The sequence below is a fragment of the Theobroma cacao genome, chromosome 3, assembly GCF_053813885.1.
Source record: "Theobroma cacao isolate CCN51 chromosome 3, ASM5381388v1, whole genome shotgun sequence".
NCBI lineage: Eukaryota > Viridiplantae > Streptophyta > Magnoliopsida > Malvales > Malvaceae > Theobroma > Theobroma cacao.
In genome coordinates, this window is record NC_142641.1 from 40,748,646 (window position 1) to 40,764,923 (window position 16,278).

At 39.9% G+C, this 16,278-nt stretch overlaps 5 protein-coding genes across 7 annotated transcripts; 2 read left to right on the forward strand and 3 right to left on the reverse strand.

Annotated features, from left to right (window-relative positions):
* Positions 1-400: 400 nt before the first annotated feature.
* LOC18605843 (GRF1-interacting factor 3-like) lies at positions 401-2,500 on the reverse strand. 2 transcript variants are annotated; one of them, XM_018117837.2, is made up of 4 exons: positions 2,247-2,500; positions 1,839-1,915; positions 1,098-1,182; positions 401-1,000 (listed from the first exon to the last, which is right to left on the reverse strand). In XM_018117837.2, exons 1-4 carry the CDS (start codon positions 2,295-2,297, stop codon positions 656-658), a joined length of 558 nt encoding a protein of 185 aa, XP_017973326.1. In that variant the 5' UTR covers positions 2,298-2,500; the 3' UTR covers positions 401-655. The 2 variants fall into 2 exon arrangements, with proteins under 2 accessions (XP_017973326.1, XP_007039179.1); XM_007039117.3 differs by having other exon boundaries at positions 401-1,012; positions 2,247-2,496.
* Positions 2,501-2,654: 154 nt separating this feature from the next.
* LOC18605844 (ABC transporter A family protein) lies at positions 2,655-4,317 on the forward strand. The gene is made up of 2 exons (XM_007039118.3): positions 2,655-2,837; positions 3,981-4,317. Exons 1-2 carry the CDS (start codon positions 2,715-2,717, stop codon positions 4,074-4,076), a joined length of 219 nt encoding a protein of 72 aa, XP_007039180.1. The 5' UTR covers positions 2,655-2,714; the 3' UTR covers positions 4,077-4,317.
* Positions 4,318-4,935: 618 nt separating this feature from the next.
* On the reverse strand, positions 4,936-8,646 carry LOC18605845 (uncharacterized). 2 transcript variants are annotated; one of them, XM_088804262.1, is made up of 3 exons: positions 7,613-7,792; positions 5,534-7,494; positions 4,936-5,422 (listed from the first exon to the last, which is right to left on the reverse strand). In XM_088804262.1, exons 1-3 carry the CDS (start codon positions 7,642-7,644, stop codon positions 5,094-5,096), a joined length of 2,322 nt encoding a protein of 773 aa, XP_088660388.1. In that variant the 5' UTR covers positions 7,645-7,792; the 3' UTR covers positions 4,936-5,093. The 2 variants fall into 2 exon arrangements, with proteins under 2 accessions (XP_088660388.1, XP_088660387.1); XM_088804261.1 differs by having other exon boundaries at positions 5,534-8,646.
* LOC148763828 (uncharacterized) lies at positions 7,764-8,615 on the reverse strand. The gene has a single exon (XM_088804263.1). The coding sequence runs from the start codon at positions 8,613-8,615 to the stop codon at positions 7,764-7,766; it is 852 nt and encodes a 283-aa protein (XP_088660389.1).
* A 3,905-nt stretch (positions 8,647-12,551) lies between the features above and the next one.
* Positions 12,552-15,590, forward strand: GRF7 (growth-regulating factor 7). The gene is made up of 4 exons (XM_007039120.3): positions 12,552-13,318; positions 13,581-13,748; positions 13,882-14,266; positions 14,407-15,590. Exons 1-4 carry the CDS (start codon positions 12,934-12,936, stop codon positions 15,200-15,202), a joined length of 1,734 nt encoding a protein of 577 aa, XP_007039182.3. The 5' UTR covers positions 12,552-12,933; the 3' UTR covers positions 15,203-15,590.
* Positions 15,591-16,278: the final 688 nt, after the last annotated feature.

Below are 16,278 nucleotides of genomic sequence, written 5' to 3' on the forward strand. Positions count from 1 at the left end.
GTTACTTAAAAGCCACCTACGGTGAGGAAATTGCTCAATTGTTTTACAACACCTAAACTAAAAGAAACAGAAAATAAAGAAAACTTAATAGAGTTTGGCCTATTATGAACGCTCTTCGAATCCACACTCCCAAGAAAGAAGTTGAAACGCGGAACTTTGGGCCATTTTTGAAAAAAAAAAAACTATACCCTGGATTCCTGACCTGAGGATTATTGCCTGCCTCTAATTCGCTAGATAAGGGGTTTTGAGCGGTTGAAGAAATCGTAAGCATCTGATCAGATGCTCTGTACGGTGCTGAAAGGACGTTAGCCCAAATGGTACAACGACCGTCATGTGATGAATGGGATATTGTTCACACGATCACTTTGCCATAATTGTAAGATTATCCATGCAACCTAGGAAGCTTAAAAGAGTTTTTTATTCATACCCAATGTGTTGCCAAGAGATTCATGTGCGCAATACAACTCAAGTCAAAGAGACGACAAAAAACACAAAGTTAGCTCTCCACATGTATTAGAGATATGTCCATACCACTTTCTTCCTCATTTTCCGTAGCACCAAAAATGACAGCAAAATGCAATCAGATGATTTGAGGCAGGGAAGTACCGGATGAGCTCTACACAATATAAACACCAGGGTATTAGCCATGTTAACATCATTTAAGCCTCATGCTCTCAGTATCTGTTGCGTTATGTCCATAGGCGGAGTTTTGAAGGCCTTCATCAGCACCATCTTCTGAGCTATCCTGTTTGATTGCTTGAACGTTCATGAAATTGTTTCCAAGCCCACTTTGCACGCCCTGATAAGTACCACTAGGGGCAGCAGATCTTAAGCCCATTTGTGGTTGGTTGAGTTGCTGTTGTTGGAGATACATCAGCTGCTGTGTTTGCTGCTGCTGGTCATTCAAATGGAAAGGCAACTTCGGAGCTAAGAAACCTGGATGTTGCTTAGCCATTACAGCTTGTGCACACTGAACGTATTGCTCTTGCTGCACTGCAGACTGTGGAGGCATCTACAATGTTTCACAAATGAGCTCAGATAACTGCATTTTTAGTTTGTTCAAAGATCTTAGATAGAAGAAGTCTCTGAGACAGCACCTGAGAAGATGTTGTTGGTGCTTGTGGCTGTGCATCAGCAATTTTAGCTAGATACATTAGGTTCTGCTGCAGCTGAGCTTGAAACCTGAATCATTCATATTAAATCAGAGTAGATGTCATAAGTAACGGCACTGGTAAACAGACTATATTACTCATAAAGACTTAAACATACAGATCTACCCTAGTTCTTCCGCTATGGTGGCCCCTGTTCTACAGTTCCTTACATTACTCAGAACAATAATAAACAATCATTCATCTCATCTTTGAAATAATAGATGACCAAAGTATCCAATAGGTATGTATGTGTTCCTTTGCAGTTTTTGCCAATACTACCATTTTAGAATGGATCTCAGAAAACTCAGAAAGCTTACAAGTTGAGCACTTAACCAGCGCTGAGGAGGAAGCAAACGAGTGGTTTAATGCTTTCTTTCCGAGAATTTAACAATCCAACTTTACAAAAGAAAAATTTTTTATGTGAAGAACTCAATGTAAGGGGTGAGCCAAGAAAACCAACCACAGAAGGCCTATTAAATGCATATTTACCAAGGAGATGCACCAGAGACACTGTGAAGCATGAATGGGGGTAAAAATACAAGCCTTTTAACATCAAGGAGTGAGTGAATGCCATTGATCTAAACATTCAGCTCACGGCATAAATCAGAACGCCAAGCCCAATAACGATTTGATATAAGGTAGGAAGTAAACAAAAGAGGAACATTATGTTTAAAAAGGGTCTCTCACGAGGCATTCTCAGCGAACTTCCCCTGGTTTTGATTCTCCAGTATTGCCATAATCAACTGTTTATTCTCGTCCAGGCACTGCAACAAGCATGGTCCATCATCATATCAATATCCAAGAAACAGATACACGTTTTTCTCAACACACCATTCTTGTTTCTCTTAAAGAAAAAAGAAAAAAAATTTAGAAAGAAAATTGTCCACATTAATCATAAGATGTGCAGCTAAGAAAAGAAAATGATATGATTATGAAAACGATGATAAATGATCAAGAACGTCAAGTTAGAATTCGGAAAAGTTACTTTGATCACAGAAATAAGCACAAAAGAGAAATGCATGCAATACCCATCAATCAAAAACACAATAAATATCCAGTGTGTTAGAAGGGCAATGCTGTAAAGATCAAATAAACCTTCTGAATCTGCTCAGTGGTGATGGTCATCAACTGTGGAGTCTGCTGCATATTTCCCTCTTCACAATCACAAAAACGGAAGGAAAAAAAAATGAAAGAAACGCAGACCCTAACCCTAAGTTTTTCTTGAAATGGGAAGAAGATAGAAGGAGAAAGGGGGCAAAAGAGGGCTGCTTGTTTTGCTCCACGCTTGCAATGTGTATTTTTGCACCCTCTCTATTTATATATATTTGCTCCGCTCAACATATGTTGCCGCAGCCCACAAACAGCAATTACTAAATTGAAACGCCCAAATATAAATACTAAATAAAAGGCTGATGAAACGACATCGCTAAGTGGCGTAAGTGAGCAAAAGCGGTGTCGTTTTGAGCTATGTCGATTCTCGTTTTCATACATAAAATTAGTTTCTTACGGGAAAAAGAGCATAAACAGAAGAAAGGAGAGAGAAAGGAAGGGGGAAGACCAAAAATGGGTTATGTGTTGAGGGTGAGATTGGCTTCATTCTTCACCGGGGCAGCAACGGCATCGTTTCTGGGTCTCTACGTCCTCTACAAGGATTACAAGGTTGCCCATGAATCCATCACCCAACAGGTATTCCCCCATTTTCCTATTTATATTTGTTTCATAGCACGTGGGGTACCTTTCAATCTCTTATGGAATTCATGGATTAATTTCTGGGTTATTAGATTTATGCTTACTTGCAAGTTTTATTTATTAAAGTCCATATCGTGGAGCTAGAAGTTTGGAGGTATAGGAAAGCTCGGAAACTAAATTTTGGGTATTTTATATGATCTTTTTCTCTATGTGGGTGTGCTGATTTTTTTGTTTGTTTACTATACATTTGCAATATGAAGGAGGCATCGCATTGCATATGTAGCTGCTTAGAAGATTGGTGATTATGTCGAATGTTTGACGGTTATATGATAATGCAAGAATATGGTCGGTTGTTCTTGTTCTGGGGGGATTGGCTGTTACATATTTCTCTTTAGGCTGCATTTCGTGGTTGACATTCAGCCTAACCGTAGCAAGATTGGGTCTAGAAAGGATCTATCATTTGGTAAGGGAAGAAAACGATTTTATCTTGGATAAAAAGGTTCAATTTTTTTGGCATAGGCTCTGAAAGGCAAAACCTGGGGTTCCTTATGCCTCTCTGAGATTAATGCTGACACCTTGTTTAGTTTCTCACATTATTTCAGTCCGACAATTTGGGATGGTCTCTTCTGCTCATTCCTATTATTAGACATCCAGTGCCTTGTTGCTTTTCTTCTGGCCATGGTTATGTTTTTCCTGCCTATTATTGGACGTATTTCATCTACGGTTTTTCTTTATTGTGCCTTACAAAACCATTGATATACCCAACTATAGATGTAGTTTCTTCAAGAGTGAAACCATAATGTTAAAGTATCCTAAAGGTTAGGATGGTATGAAAAAAGAGTAATCAAAGATGCCTGATTAGTATCAAATTCTGATGCTTGAGACTCCCAATTGAATCCCATTCAAGAGCTACTATTTTTTCCACTTGTGATGTGAAAAAGGATGAACTACCTAAGACAACGAAGTTATCTGATGGGAGCAATGTTTACAGATGTTTTATTAAACAGAATAATCAACAAAAACAGATGGTTTTTTCCCGTTTGTTTGATTTGATAGATGCATGTTTTTCTGGTGCTTTAATCTACAGCTATCTGGGGTTTTTTTTGTGCGCTTATATTTCACTTTTCCCTTTGACTCCAGGTGAAAAGTCTTCATGAGTCCCTAGATAGGCGAATCTCTGCTGTGGAAAGTTTGAAACGAGTTGAAACTTCACAGCATGTAGAAGCAGCAGAATAGGTCCATTGTTGCAAAAAAGATTTCCTAAATATGCAATTGGTTCCTGGGTAATGTTTTTGTTCTCCTGATGAAAAATAATTGTAGCTGAACTTTATGTACTTCTGGATAGAATGATGGTATCCTCGGCCAGTTGACATAATTTGCCACACTTAATTCTGTTTTTTTTTCTAAATTGGGTGAAACAGTGATTGTATTTGAAAATTAAGTTTATGAGAATCTAGACTGCCCGTGGTTTGTTGTATTTTTCAGTACTTATCTGGGTGAATTGATGTATCATATCTTGCAAGTTATTTAATTGTTGGCTGAGTAGTTGTGTGATATGTTAATGAAACCTTACCATCCTTTTTACCATGGTAAACAATTGCTTCATTGAGAGGTGGGGAGGGAAGATAGTACGTAGTTGCCCTTGAAGCCAATTAAATTTGACCAAGGTTTCATCTCCTAAAGCAATGTTGTATAAGGTGCATGCCTGGGCAAGTGTTTCGTTGTACGCTTGGCAGCAGGCAGTCGGTGTGACATAGGGCCTTTGAACTCCGGTGCTTGTTAAAGTCTTTCTGGCAATATGTAAGGATTACAGTAAAAGCCTAATGCTTCAAAACCAATCAGTTTCTAGAGTTATAAATGTAACCTATCGTTACTTGGGTTTAATCTTTAAAGATGGTTATTAAATCAAAATTTCTTATTTCTTGATATGGTTCCAGTTTTCAGTTATAACTATGAACTCATGGAAGAACTTTCGGTTGCTATCTCATTTTAGTGCAATAATCTAATATTTTTAAGAAGTTCTTCACACGTGATTAATCCGGCCCGTTGGAGTCTACTCTCTTGAGTTTGGGATTGGCAGATTCTGATAGGTCGCTTCTCAATGACGGCAACTGTTATTAGCTGCTTAAGCAGTCATGCCACTGTCCACAGTAATCAGCATTGCTCTCAAAAATGAGAATCTGATAAAAACATAGTATGAGATGTTGCAGTAAAAGCTAAAACTTTGGTTTTATGTGTTGTTTACAGGTTTTTTCACGCTTTATCATTTAGCCTAATTAGAGATGCCACTACATCCCTCATGGAGGGTCTCGTATCAGCCATGGCTTGTGTGCAGTGAAGTGCCAGTTCCAGCAATCTGAGGGCCTTTTGTTGTTCATCATTGACCCATAGGCTGATCTCCTCATCAAGGAAGCAAATGTATTCTTCATTGTCCTGTAGGTTCTGTCTAGCCCACGAGACAATATCTAAGCCTTCCTGGAAGCAGGGGTCTACGGGCAATTTTCTGCAAAGAATTTCTAGCAGAATCACTCCATAGCTGTAGACATCACATTTCTCTGTCAACTGAGTTGAGTATGCATTCTCTGAAGAGTGGCATAACGGACGAAAATGAAAGATAGTTTTAGAAATTTTGTTTCTACTTCGTAATGTCTAATTTTCAAAAATGGATGGAAAAAAGAGATGATGCAACCGACCTGGTGCTATGTAGCCCAATGTTCCAACAATTGCAGACCTTGTTGAGCTTGAATCCGTATCACAGACCAACTTTGCTATTCCAAAGTCTCCAATCTTTGGTTCAAATTCAGAATCCAGTAGTATGTTATCTGATTTGATGTCTCTATGGATAATCTGTGGCACGCAATCATGGTGTAGGTAGGAAAGGCCATGAGCTATACCGAAAGCAATACGATGTCGTGTATCCCAGTTTAAAACCAAACGGGGTTGGCTCTGGTGTAGGACATCAAAAAGTGTCCCGCCAGACATAAACTCGGTAACTATGAATCCATATCCATCTCTAATGCAGTAACCTGCCATTCTCAATATATTCCGATGCCTAATTAAGCGCAGAGTTCTCATTTCAAGTCTGAAGTTTGTGTCGGACAAATTCACCTTCTTGACAGCCCATTGGTTCCTAGAGTCGGAAGATTCTGTCCGGTAAACTGTTCCATGTTTGCCTCTTCCGATGATATACTTGTCACTCCATCCTTCTGTAGCACGAATAATATCTTCGATTTTCAAATTCTCCGGTAGATCTTCGGTTCTAGACTGTCGTTCATGGAGAAGAGTTTGATCATAAGAATGTTTCTTTTGTAGGAGTCTAACTACCAATATATATATCACTGCACAAAGCAATGCCACGGAGACCACCACAGCAGTAATTACACCAGCCAGCACCCTTCCCCTGCCGTTGCCTTTTCTAAGTTCCCGACAATAACCAGCTTCATCTCCTAGCGGGCAAAGTTCTGCGTTTCCGATAAAAGATCCAGGATATGAAGCTATGATCCTCATCCAAGCAGACGGTAATTTTCCTTTGAGGTGATTGAATGATATGTTCACAAAGTAGAGGGAGATCATGTTGTTCATATCTGCTGGTATCTCGCCATAGAAACTGTTGCTCGAGAGATCAAGAATCTGTAACTTGTCTAGTTTGCCAAGGCATGCAGGTATTTCACCAGAGAGCCTGTTGTTGCTTAAATTAAGAACTGAACTGAAATGGTGAAGGTTACTCAAACTGCATGGAATGGGACCTTGAAGCATGTTACTTCCAAGCTGCAATTCCAATAGGCTTTGGAGGGATGAAAAAGAATCAGGAATAATTCCAACGAGTTTGTTCTCTTGAAGTAGAAGGCTCTGCAATTTTGGCGATGATAATATCTCTGAAGAAATACTTCCTGAAAGATAATTGGCACTAAGGTCCAATTTGATGATCTTTTTGCAATGACCCAATTCAGAGGGAATGCTCCCTGTGAGTCTATTAGAAGAAACCCTTAAAATTTGTAGATTCTCAAGCTTCCCAAGCTCTGAAGGTATAGAGCCAGAGAGCCTATTTCGTGAGAAATCAAGCATTGAAAGATTGGTCCAGTGACCAAACACCGAGGGAATCTTTCCTTCAAGCAAGTTTCCTTGGACGTCCAGGAAGAAAATTCCAGAGTTCTCTTCCAAATCTGCTGGCATAGGCCCTTGCAAAAGATTGTTACTAAGGACCACCCTCTTGAGGGATGAGCATTTTCCAATATCAGTAGGAAAGCTCCCACTGAAACGGTTGTTCCCAAGGGCTAAAACTGAAAAATCACCGCCAGCACATATTCCGGATGGAATTGATCCATTAAGGCGGTTCCCTGACAAGTCCAATCTGACCAGAGCAGGAAAATTTTTCCTGAGCTCAAATTGCACCTCCCCAGTGAGATCATTGTGAGCCAGGGATAGAAATCTCAATTTCTTTAAATGAACAATTTCAGTTGGGATTCCACCAGTCAAACTGTTGTTATACAAAGCCAACTGCGCCAGGTTGCTCAGCCTGCCAATTCCGTGTGGAATGCGGCCTTCAATATGATTGCTGAACATAAAAAGGACCTCAAGACTTTCGAGATTGCAAATTTCTGGAGGGATACTTCCTCCAATGAAGTTGTGCTGAAGCCTAAGTTCGACAAGTGAACTGCAGTTTCCAAGCTCAGGAGGTAATGAGCCGTTAAGCATGTTGTTCAAGATAAATAAATAAGTTAAACCTGTAAGATTTCCTATTGACTGAGGAATGCGACCAACCAAATTATTACCTGAAAGAGCAATAACCGCTAGCTGATTGCATTGAGCAATCCTCTCAGAAATTGTTCCATTGAGCTTGTTCCCTGAAAGAACAAGCTCTTGTAAGTTTTCCAGACTCCAGAAAGTGTCTGGAATTTCCCCCTCTAGATTGTTTTCATCAAGTTACAGAACTTTAAGTTGCAAAAGACCCTTAAAAGTCTCTGGTGGAATGACCCCTCCAAAATTGTTGTAAGATGCTATAAACGTAGTAAGGTTGTAGCAGTTTCCCAGGGTACGCGGTAAAGACCCGGAAAATTCATTCTCGTGAATCCAAAGATCTAAAATTCCACATGACGGTGTGAAATCAGGTAATGAACCGGTGAGGTTATTTGTGTTCAAATAGATGAACTTCAAATTTGGTAAAGAAAACATTCCACTTGGAGCCTCTCCAGTTAGAAAGTTGTTGTATAGTCCAATATATTCCAGATTTGTGCAAAGACTTACCTCAGGGGAAATTTCACCAGATAGAGAGTTATAGCCCAAGTCAATCCTTCTAAGCCACTTCGACATGAAAATTTGATGAGGGATTGACGCTCCAAAGCCATTATCATTGAGAAGAATGGTATTGAGTTGGCCACAGTTTCCCAGCATTTGAGGTATGTTACCACTGAAACTGTTGCCACTGAGGTCAAGAGAGACCATATACTTGTGGAGGCAAAGATAAGGGACAGAGTTGTTTAATATACCGGATAGCCCAAAGCCTGATAGATTCAAGGCTCTGACCTGAAAACTCTTGTTGGAGCAGCAAGACACTCCTGCCCATTGGCAATGAGACTTCGGAGAATTGGATTGATTCCAGGGTAACAAAAGTTGAGTGTGCTTTGGGAGGCTGTCAAGGAACTGGAGAAGGTAAATTGCAGGTGAAGGTAAAGAGACCGATGAAACAAGGAAAATAATGACTGAGAAGACAACATGGTACTGGAACAACACCACCATGTTTTTATTAAACATACATGGACCTTCTGTTGGTGGCATTGATCTGACTGTCTTTGATGCTATGTATTCTTCATGTTTAGTGTGGAATCCACTGATACTTCGATCCTTTTTTTTTTTAGGTTTGCTTTCAAGGGTGATTTGTGGGTGCTTGATGTGGCAGGCACATGTGCTGAAACAAGTTCCAATGCATCTGGTCGTTTCCTCTTGGATTACAATATGTAAAAATTACAAAAACTTGTATTCAAAGAAAAGCTTCTAGGAGGGGAAGGGCTAGGTTGAAATCATGCTATTTTAACGAAATAAAATAAAGTTGTTATAAAGTATTGAGGGGGTCCATCACGCACAATAAAAGTATGATGGTGCTTTGTGTAGTTGAAAACATTGAGGCCGCCCATGCCCCCCCTCCCTCACTTAAGGTATGCAATTATATCTGACACAAGTGTGATAATATCTGCATATGTATGTTTGCACATCCTTTCCTATTACTGTATACCTCAAGTATGATCAAAATAAAAGTTGGACAATATGCATTTTCCAATATGATAGAAATAAAAGTTAAAACACCCTCAGTCTTATAATTAGTGAGTTACCAACTGAGCCCCCATGTCTTGGTTGTTAATCAAGCAACAGAAAACCCATCATTACTCTCCAGACCTTTATGACTTACGAATAATCATGGTCCAGGTCAGATATCAATCTCAATATATTGTTTCTTAAATTCCAAGACATTAGCATATTTCAATTTGAAAAGTAGATCATATGAGTCCTTCCAAAATATACAAAAACGCCTCTCAGCGGCGCAGGGAGTTGGGAGAAATGGGCCTGAAAGTCTGCTATTTATCAGGCCGTATCACCAGGTGCAGAAGAGTCATGTACTAGCTCCTACTTTTGGACCCCATCTGGTTCTGGTGTAAAATGGCCAAAGTCCACCCAAATATGTTAAAATAGGCTAATTATATGGGCTTTGTTCTGTTCCGGAAAAAGGAAAGACAATAATAGCATTTGTATCTTTAGTTTGCTACTTTACGAAAGGCTCATGGGGCCTCAAGGCTTGACCCAATAGTATTCGGTTTCCACTTTGCTGAAACTTACCAAAGTTCGGACACACCCAACTCTTCTCAGAATCTCAGGTCTAAAGTTTTTCCAATCTAAAAATGGGAAAAGAGAAATGGTCCCGACAAGTTTTGCTAAGCAATGAAAAGAGAGGTAATAATAATAGTAAAAACACTACACTCACCAAGTCCGAAAGATAATAGTATTCTAATTTCCGGAATCTATTTGTTTGAGGAGGTGGAAAGTGGCAGGACCACGTGGTCCCTTCGGGAGGACAAACCCCATGCCCCAGCCACATGGTTCTCAAATGCCAAAATGTATATACTATACTAATTTAAAACGCAGAAAAATCCCATAAACCTTGCTACCTTTGACTACAAATCAAGAATAGTAGAATGATTAATAGCTCTGAATTTCTTTTGTTTCCTTGGCGGTGGTAGCTTGGAAATTGATCAATCAAACAACCAAAGGTCCATACCGTCCTTATTCTGTTGTTCCTTGCTGGAGAGACATGTCTCCCACCCACTATCTTCACGTACAACTGTACGCAACAATTGGACTTTTCTCCACATGATTTAACAAGAGAAAAAGTGTTTGATTAGCGTAAAGAATTCGAACCATTCCATTGAAATGTATAAACTGAATGTTTCTCTCTTAAATAAGCTCACAGCAGAGTTGAACACAGTTTGGTTTGCCTGGAAAACGATTTCACAGCCGTTACTACACAACTAGAGATATGGACAGAATCTGGTTTGTTTCGTTAGGGCGGCACAGTGACAAGTCAGGATTGTTTGTTTTGTTGTTTCATCATTCAAGGTCCAAAAAGGGTAATCCACCATGGAACTTGGTTTATTTCACAAAGAAATTAGAAAGATGAGTGTGGTACCACCCCATTAACAACAGCTAGCATTTGCTTATAGTATTTGTCTGCTACATGGAGAGGATAGAGTGCAATCAAGTTCCAAAATTGAAAGAAATGTTATAACTCACAACTAACTAGTAGTAGTAGTTTGTAACTGAGTGAAAGTGGACGGATTTTGCCTTGAAACTTAGGAGAGAGGGGGGAAGAGAGGTGGGTTGGTTGTTTTGACTGCATGTGATGCGGACAGCCCATCCTCCTCTCCAGCTGTCTGCCGCCAACCCTCCTTTAATTTTGCCTTCTCTCTCGTTCATCAATGCATTCTCATGTTTTATCAGCCCTTTTGACTCTTTCGGAGTACGTCTTCCCCCGCTACGGCACCACGCAATGCTTTGTTCCTTTCCTTGGGAACCCCCGTATTTCAACACTATCTCCCCTTGCTTTTTCATTTTCCCACTTCGCCATATGTTGAGACTCAATTGAATCATGTCTAAACCATTCAACATTTCTTCTGCAAAGCCTTTTATGAAACTTATCAGACTTTGGAGCTGTAACAAGTAATATTACATGTTCATCTTAAAAGCCTGTAACAAGGAACACTACTGTCACAGGAACACATGAATGTTACTCATACCTAATAATATCATTCTTTTATCAACTGTTACAATATTTCTTTAGGAATTAGTTATATAATTAATTATAAAAATTTATTTAATTTAAAATTAAAATATATAAAAAAATTAGCAAATATAAATAAAAATAAAATTTTATTGAGTTTATGAAAATATGTGTAAAAAAAAACAAATCTAGGAAAAATGTGGTGGTTTCATTGATAGATATTTTGGGCGAGAAGAAATTATCTCTTTGCGATTCAAAAAGTCCCCCACATGACATCACGTCTAGTCACATCTAACCCAAAACTATAGCCAAAAAAACACATGGAGATTCTAACCACACTCTCGACCAAGTCCCTTACCCAACACGCTCCCGGTCAGCACCGCCCGGCACTGCAAAGCCTCGAAGCACTCGCCACAAGGGCGAGTCGTTGAAAAATAGCTAGATGGAGCCTCACGTCTTCTTCCAATGGGCCCCCATAGCGTTTGCCACTCCCGAGGCTGCCACAGTGACCCCAGCTATGATCATTCTCCACAAACCTTACGTCGTTGGTCCACACACTCCCGGGGCTGAGGCTCTATTCTTTTGCACGCCCCACTGTTTTTGGTCTTGGTTTTTCCCGAGTGAGTCCTTGTATCGTTATTTCAAACATTGGCTTGTACAGGAAAACAAAAGTAGATTCAGGGCAAAAACTCTAATTCACTTTGACAACATTACAAGAGGAAACAGTTAAATAGCCATTGGAGGCTCTTATTTAGGCCTTGGTGTGTGTTTCGTACGTTGAATAGGACTTCTCATTCTTTCTTCTTTATTGTTTTGATGACCATCAATAAATACGTTTGTCCTAGCTACAGCTAGCTTTGGTCACGTGCTAAGCAATAAAATTTTGACAAAGAAACTTTCATTTTGATACAATTGGCATTCTTTGTCCACTCTTTCCCCTTTCTATTCCTCTCAACACCAATCCTCTTTCATCTTTAACGGATTCACCCATTGCTGAGAACTTGATCAAACGTTTCGAGACTGTAGGGATATCATGTACAGTAGTAAGGGCTGTGCTAGGAATTACTTACTAATTAAGTGGTTGTTTTTAAGTCAACTAAAAATTTAGTAGATGAAAGAAGAAAGAAATGGTAAAATATGGAGGAGAGAGCAATGTCATGTTCCATCAAATCATACTCTCTGACTTCATTAATTAAAATTTGAATGAGAAGTGTTGACTTCGTCAAGCTGAAGCAAAGCCAAGTATTGCATAGGGGTGGGTGTTATGGAAGATTTGGGTGCCCAAATCCTGTCGGTGTATGGTTTCCAAGTGATATAATATAGAAAAGAAATGGAATGGTTTAGTACGTTGCATGCAGAAAATAATAGATGCCACAATAATGAGATGAGGTTGAGTGAGAGAGAGAAAGAATCGCTTTTACTATTTGTCTACTACCGTGGTGCGAATGTTGGAAGCATGGAAGCAAAGCAAAGGCCGAGAATGGCGGCAACCCATCCCTATATCTGAATCTAAAATCCCATATCAACCCCACACCACACTACTCACTATTCACATCACCTTGTCATGTAGAGACAGAGGTTTGCTAGTTTCGAAAAGATTTATAGGAAGGTGGTCTCCTTTGAAGAGGAAAAAAGAAAAAAGATAAGCATTCAGCATAACCTCCGCTTTAAATTTCTCCTTTTTTCCCCACTATCTGCCAGATTCAAAAAAAGGGTATAGAGTTAGAGGTGGTTAAGACTTAAGAGGCTCTCTTCTCAAATTTAGGGGGGGTTTGTGGCTTATTTGATGGAAAAGGCAGTTTCCCAAATAGGGAAAGTGGATTCATTATGAACATGGCTGGCTATAGCGTTTCAGACAAGGCAACCAATGAGAGTAGTAGCATTGAAGCTGTTGATTTGGGTGTGAAGCTGCAAAGTAGTAAATTATTGCTTCCTGGGAAGATGATGGTGGTTCACCATGATAATCATCACCGTCCATTTCCACCTTATGCAATTTGTTATGGTGATGTTGATGCTGATGGTCCCACAGGTAACAACAAGAAGCCTAAGACCAGTAATATATACGATGTTTTTCAAAGCAGTGATTCTGGTGCTGCTGCTGTTGCTGTTGCTGCTATTGCTAGTGGTGGTGCAGTTGGTGTAAGGACTCTGCAGCCTTTTGACGTTGCTCCCACTACACCCTTTGCTGCTCACACCGCCTTCAAATCCCCAGGTAGAAATTTCCTTCCTTTATCTCATCTAGTCAGTGCAAAGTGTATCATGTCTCTTCTTGTTCTTAATCCTCTCTTTCCCTTTCTTTTCTTCCTCTCTGTCCTCTCTGAAAAATTACACATCTTTACTTATTCATTTAAGAAAAAAAAAAGAGAAAATTTTCATCTTTATTCAGTGAGCAAGGCAGAGAGAGAGAGAGACAAGAGTAAAGTTTTGTCTGTTAGACTGAGACAGACACTGTGGATGTTTGATTTTTGTAACAGGAGGGATGGCGGCATCTTTGGAGTTTCCTTTTACAAATGCACAGTGGAAGGAGCTTGAGAGACAAGCTATGATATTCAAGTACATGAAGGCTTCTGTTCCTGTGCCACCTGATCTGCTTATTCCCATCACGGGAAGCGCCTCAGTTCCAGCTGCTTCCAACTCCGCTTGTAATCCCCCTTCTTTCTATTTAGCTTTCTATTCCTTAATTTCTGTCATTTTTTACTGATGGGATGGCTTGTATCTATGCCAAGAGATCGTAAGAATTAACAAAGTAAACGTTGTTCTTTTTGCTCTGGCCAGTGGGTGGTGGTGCTCTAAATCTGAGGTTCTCAAGCAGAGGGGATCTTGAACCAGGGAGGTGCAGGAGAACAGATGGAAAAAAATGGAGGTGCTCTAGAGATGTGGCGCCTGACCAAAAGTATTGTGAGCGTCACATGCATAGAGGTCGTCCCCGTTCAAGAAAGCCTGTGGAACTTCCTAACAAGAAGACCCGCCATACACATACTCAAGCTCTTCCTTCAACTACTTCCACTATTCTCACTAAGAATGCTTCTCCATCACAGTTTCTTGGAACTCTTGCTCAGCCCTTCCGTCAGAATCAGACCACTTTTTTTCTTGATAAGCCAAGTGAAAAAGCTGCAACATTTTGGCCCGTGGCCTCTGTTTCTTCCTACAAGGAACCTAGGTGAGTTGAAGCTTTCTTCCCATTTTCTCTGATTACCCCCAAACCCCAAAAAAAAAAAAAAACAAAATCTTTTGTGTGTTTTGAGTTTTGATTATACATTTCCGTCTCTAATTATGATAATCTTTCTTTTCTCATTGAAGGAACTCGGACTGGATTGTGAGTGAAGAACTCATTCCCTTGGCTTCATCTGATCAACGGTGGCATTATCTCATGCAAACAGTACCAACTTCTGTCAGATCTTTCTCCAATGCTGATAACTCATCTGTTCTCAACCAAAACTACAATAAGGAACCTCTGAACTTAAATTCATATGCAAATTTCAATGCTACAGAAGATCAACAAAGCAACCGTTGCCCTTTGTTTCTCAATTCTGAAATAGTTCCGCTAGAGAAGTCCCCAGAAATTGCTGCAAGAGGCTTTATTGATGCGTGGTCTACTGGTGTATCAGAAAACCGCAAAGCCAACTCAGGAACTGAAACCTCTGTTTCCTTTAATGGAAAATTCTCTCTTTCATCACTTTCTCTCTCAATGGGAGTCACTGACATCAGGGATGATGAGATGGCCCCTATTCATATGGGACTGGGAGTGACTGAGTCTGATCAGAACCATGAATATGCTTCCAAATCACATCTCTCAAGCTGGTTAGGCCCTGCCTCTTGGGCTGCTTCCACACCTGGAGGCCCACTAGCAGAAGTATTAAGGCCTAGCAAGATCGCCAGCGCCGTAGCAACCACGGAAGGCAGCTCTAATTCATCATCTCCCGTTACTGGGAATGGAAATTCTTGTAGTCCACCGGTGACTGCAGTGTCTTCACCATCTGGTGTTTTACAAAGAACCCTTGCTTCATTTTCTGATAGCAGTGGTAGCAGCAGCCCAACACTGGCCAGTTCAGGGGCCAAACCTGAGATAGGTTCGATGTGGCTGAAAGGAAATTAACATATCGTCCTGTTGGAATTGAAGCCAAGAATTTACTAGAAACGATATTGTTTTTTCTTTTTTGTTTTGGCGTTCTTTAATTGGTTACTTCGTTGTTGGTTTATGATGTTTATCCTAATTAGGTTGTGTAATTGTGCAATAGCAGCGGTTTTTTAAGAACTTGTCATAGTGCTTTTGTGAACTGCAAAGAAGAGAATCTGTCTGAAATTGTTCTTTGACTGGCATCATGGAAGTTTATAGCATACTGATTCTTAGATCTTTGCGAAGAGAGCAAGAAAATGGTACTACTCTTTGGTTAGTATATGATTTTCCTGCTAGTATGGTCCTACCTCTATGGCGGAAAATGTGATTGTACTCTGTTGAATTTAAACATGGAAAGTTTGAAGCATTGTATGTTGATTCTGTAGTTAGTGTTGCATTTATTCTCATTTTTAATCTATCTTCTAATATCCATGACAAGAAGATAAAGTCAAGTTTGAAATAAAAGATAAACGGACGAAGGAATTTTAATGGAAAGGTTGGTGGTTTAGCTTTCATCTTTGAATATATTAAAAAGAAAAACGCACCCTTATGTTAGAAGTTAACAGTGAAGACCTGATGGAAGCTTGAAGCTCCTTATGGATGGATCATGTTCTTCCCCGTAGCTTGAGTCAGCCACAGCTTGTCAGTTGTCATCTTGTGGTTTTTGACATGTTCATCGCTCAGATAAGTAGTTAAGCGGTCTGTTACAACTTAAAACGGGCTGACAAGACCTCGGGAATTGCGATCTAAAAAGGCTGTCCATTTAGATTCAGAAAACCCTTTTTGATGTTTATGATCGTTCATTATTCTCGATTTCTATCAACAGATTCAACGCACAGAAAGCACAGCTGATGCTAAAATATTTCCACTAAGTGGCTCATGTCTGTGATCAGCTAAAGTTGCGTATCCGGCGGTTATTAAATTTAGATATTGGAACCAGCCAGACTACACGTTTAGGGTCGGAGTTCACGTCTAAGGCCCAATACCCGTCCCAAACCCCTAGGAGAACCCTTGGGGCGGGAAAAAAAATATGAGCCTAATGGCTTATGGTTTCT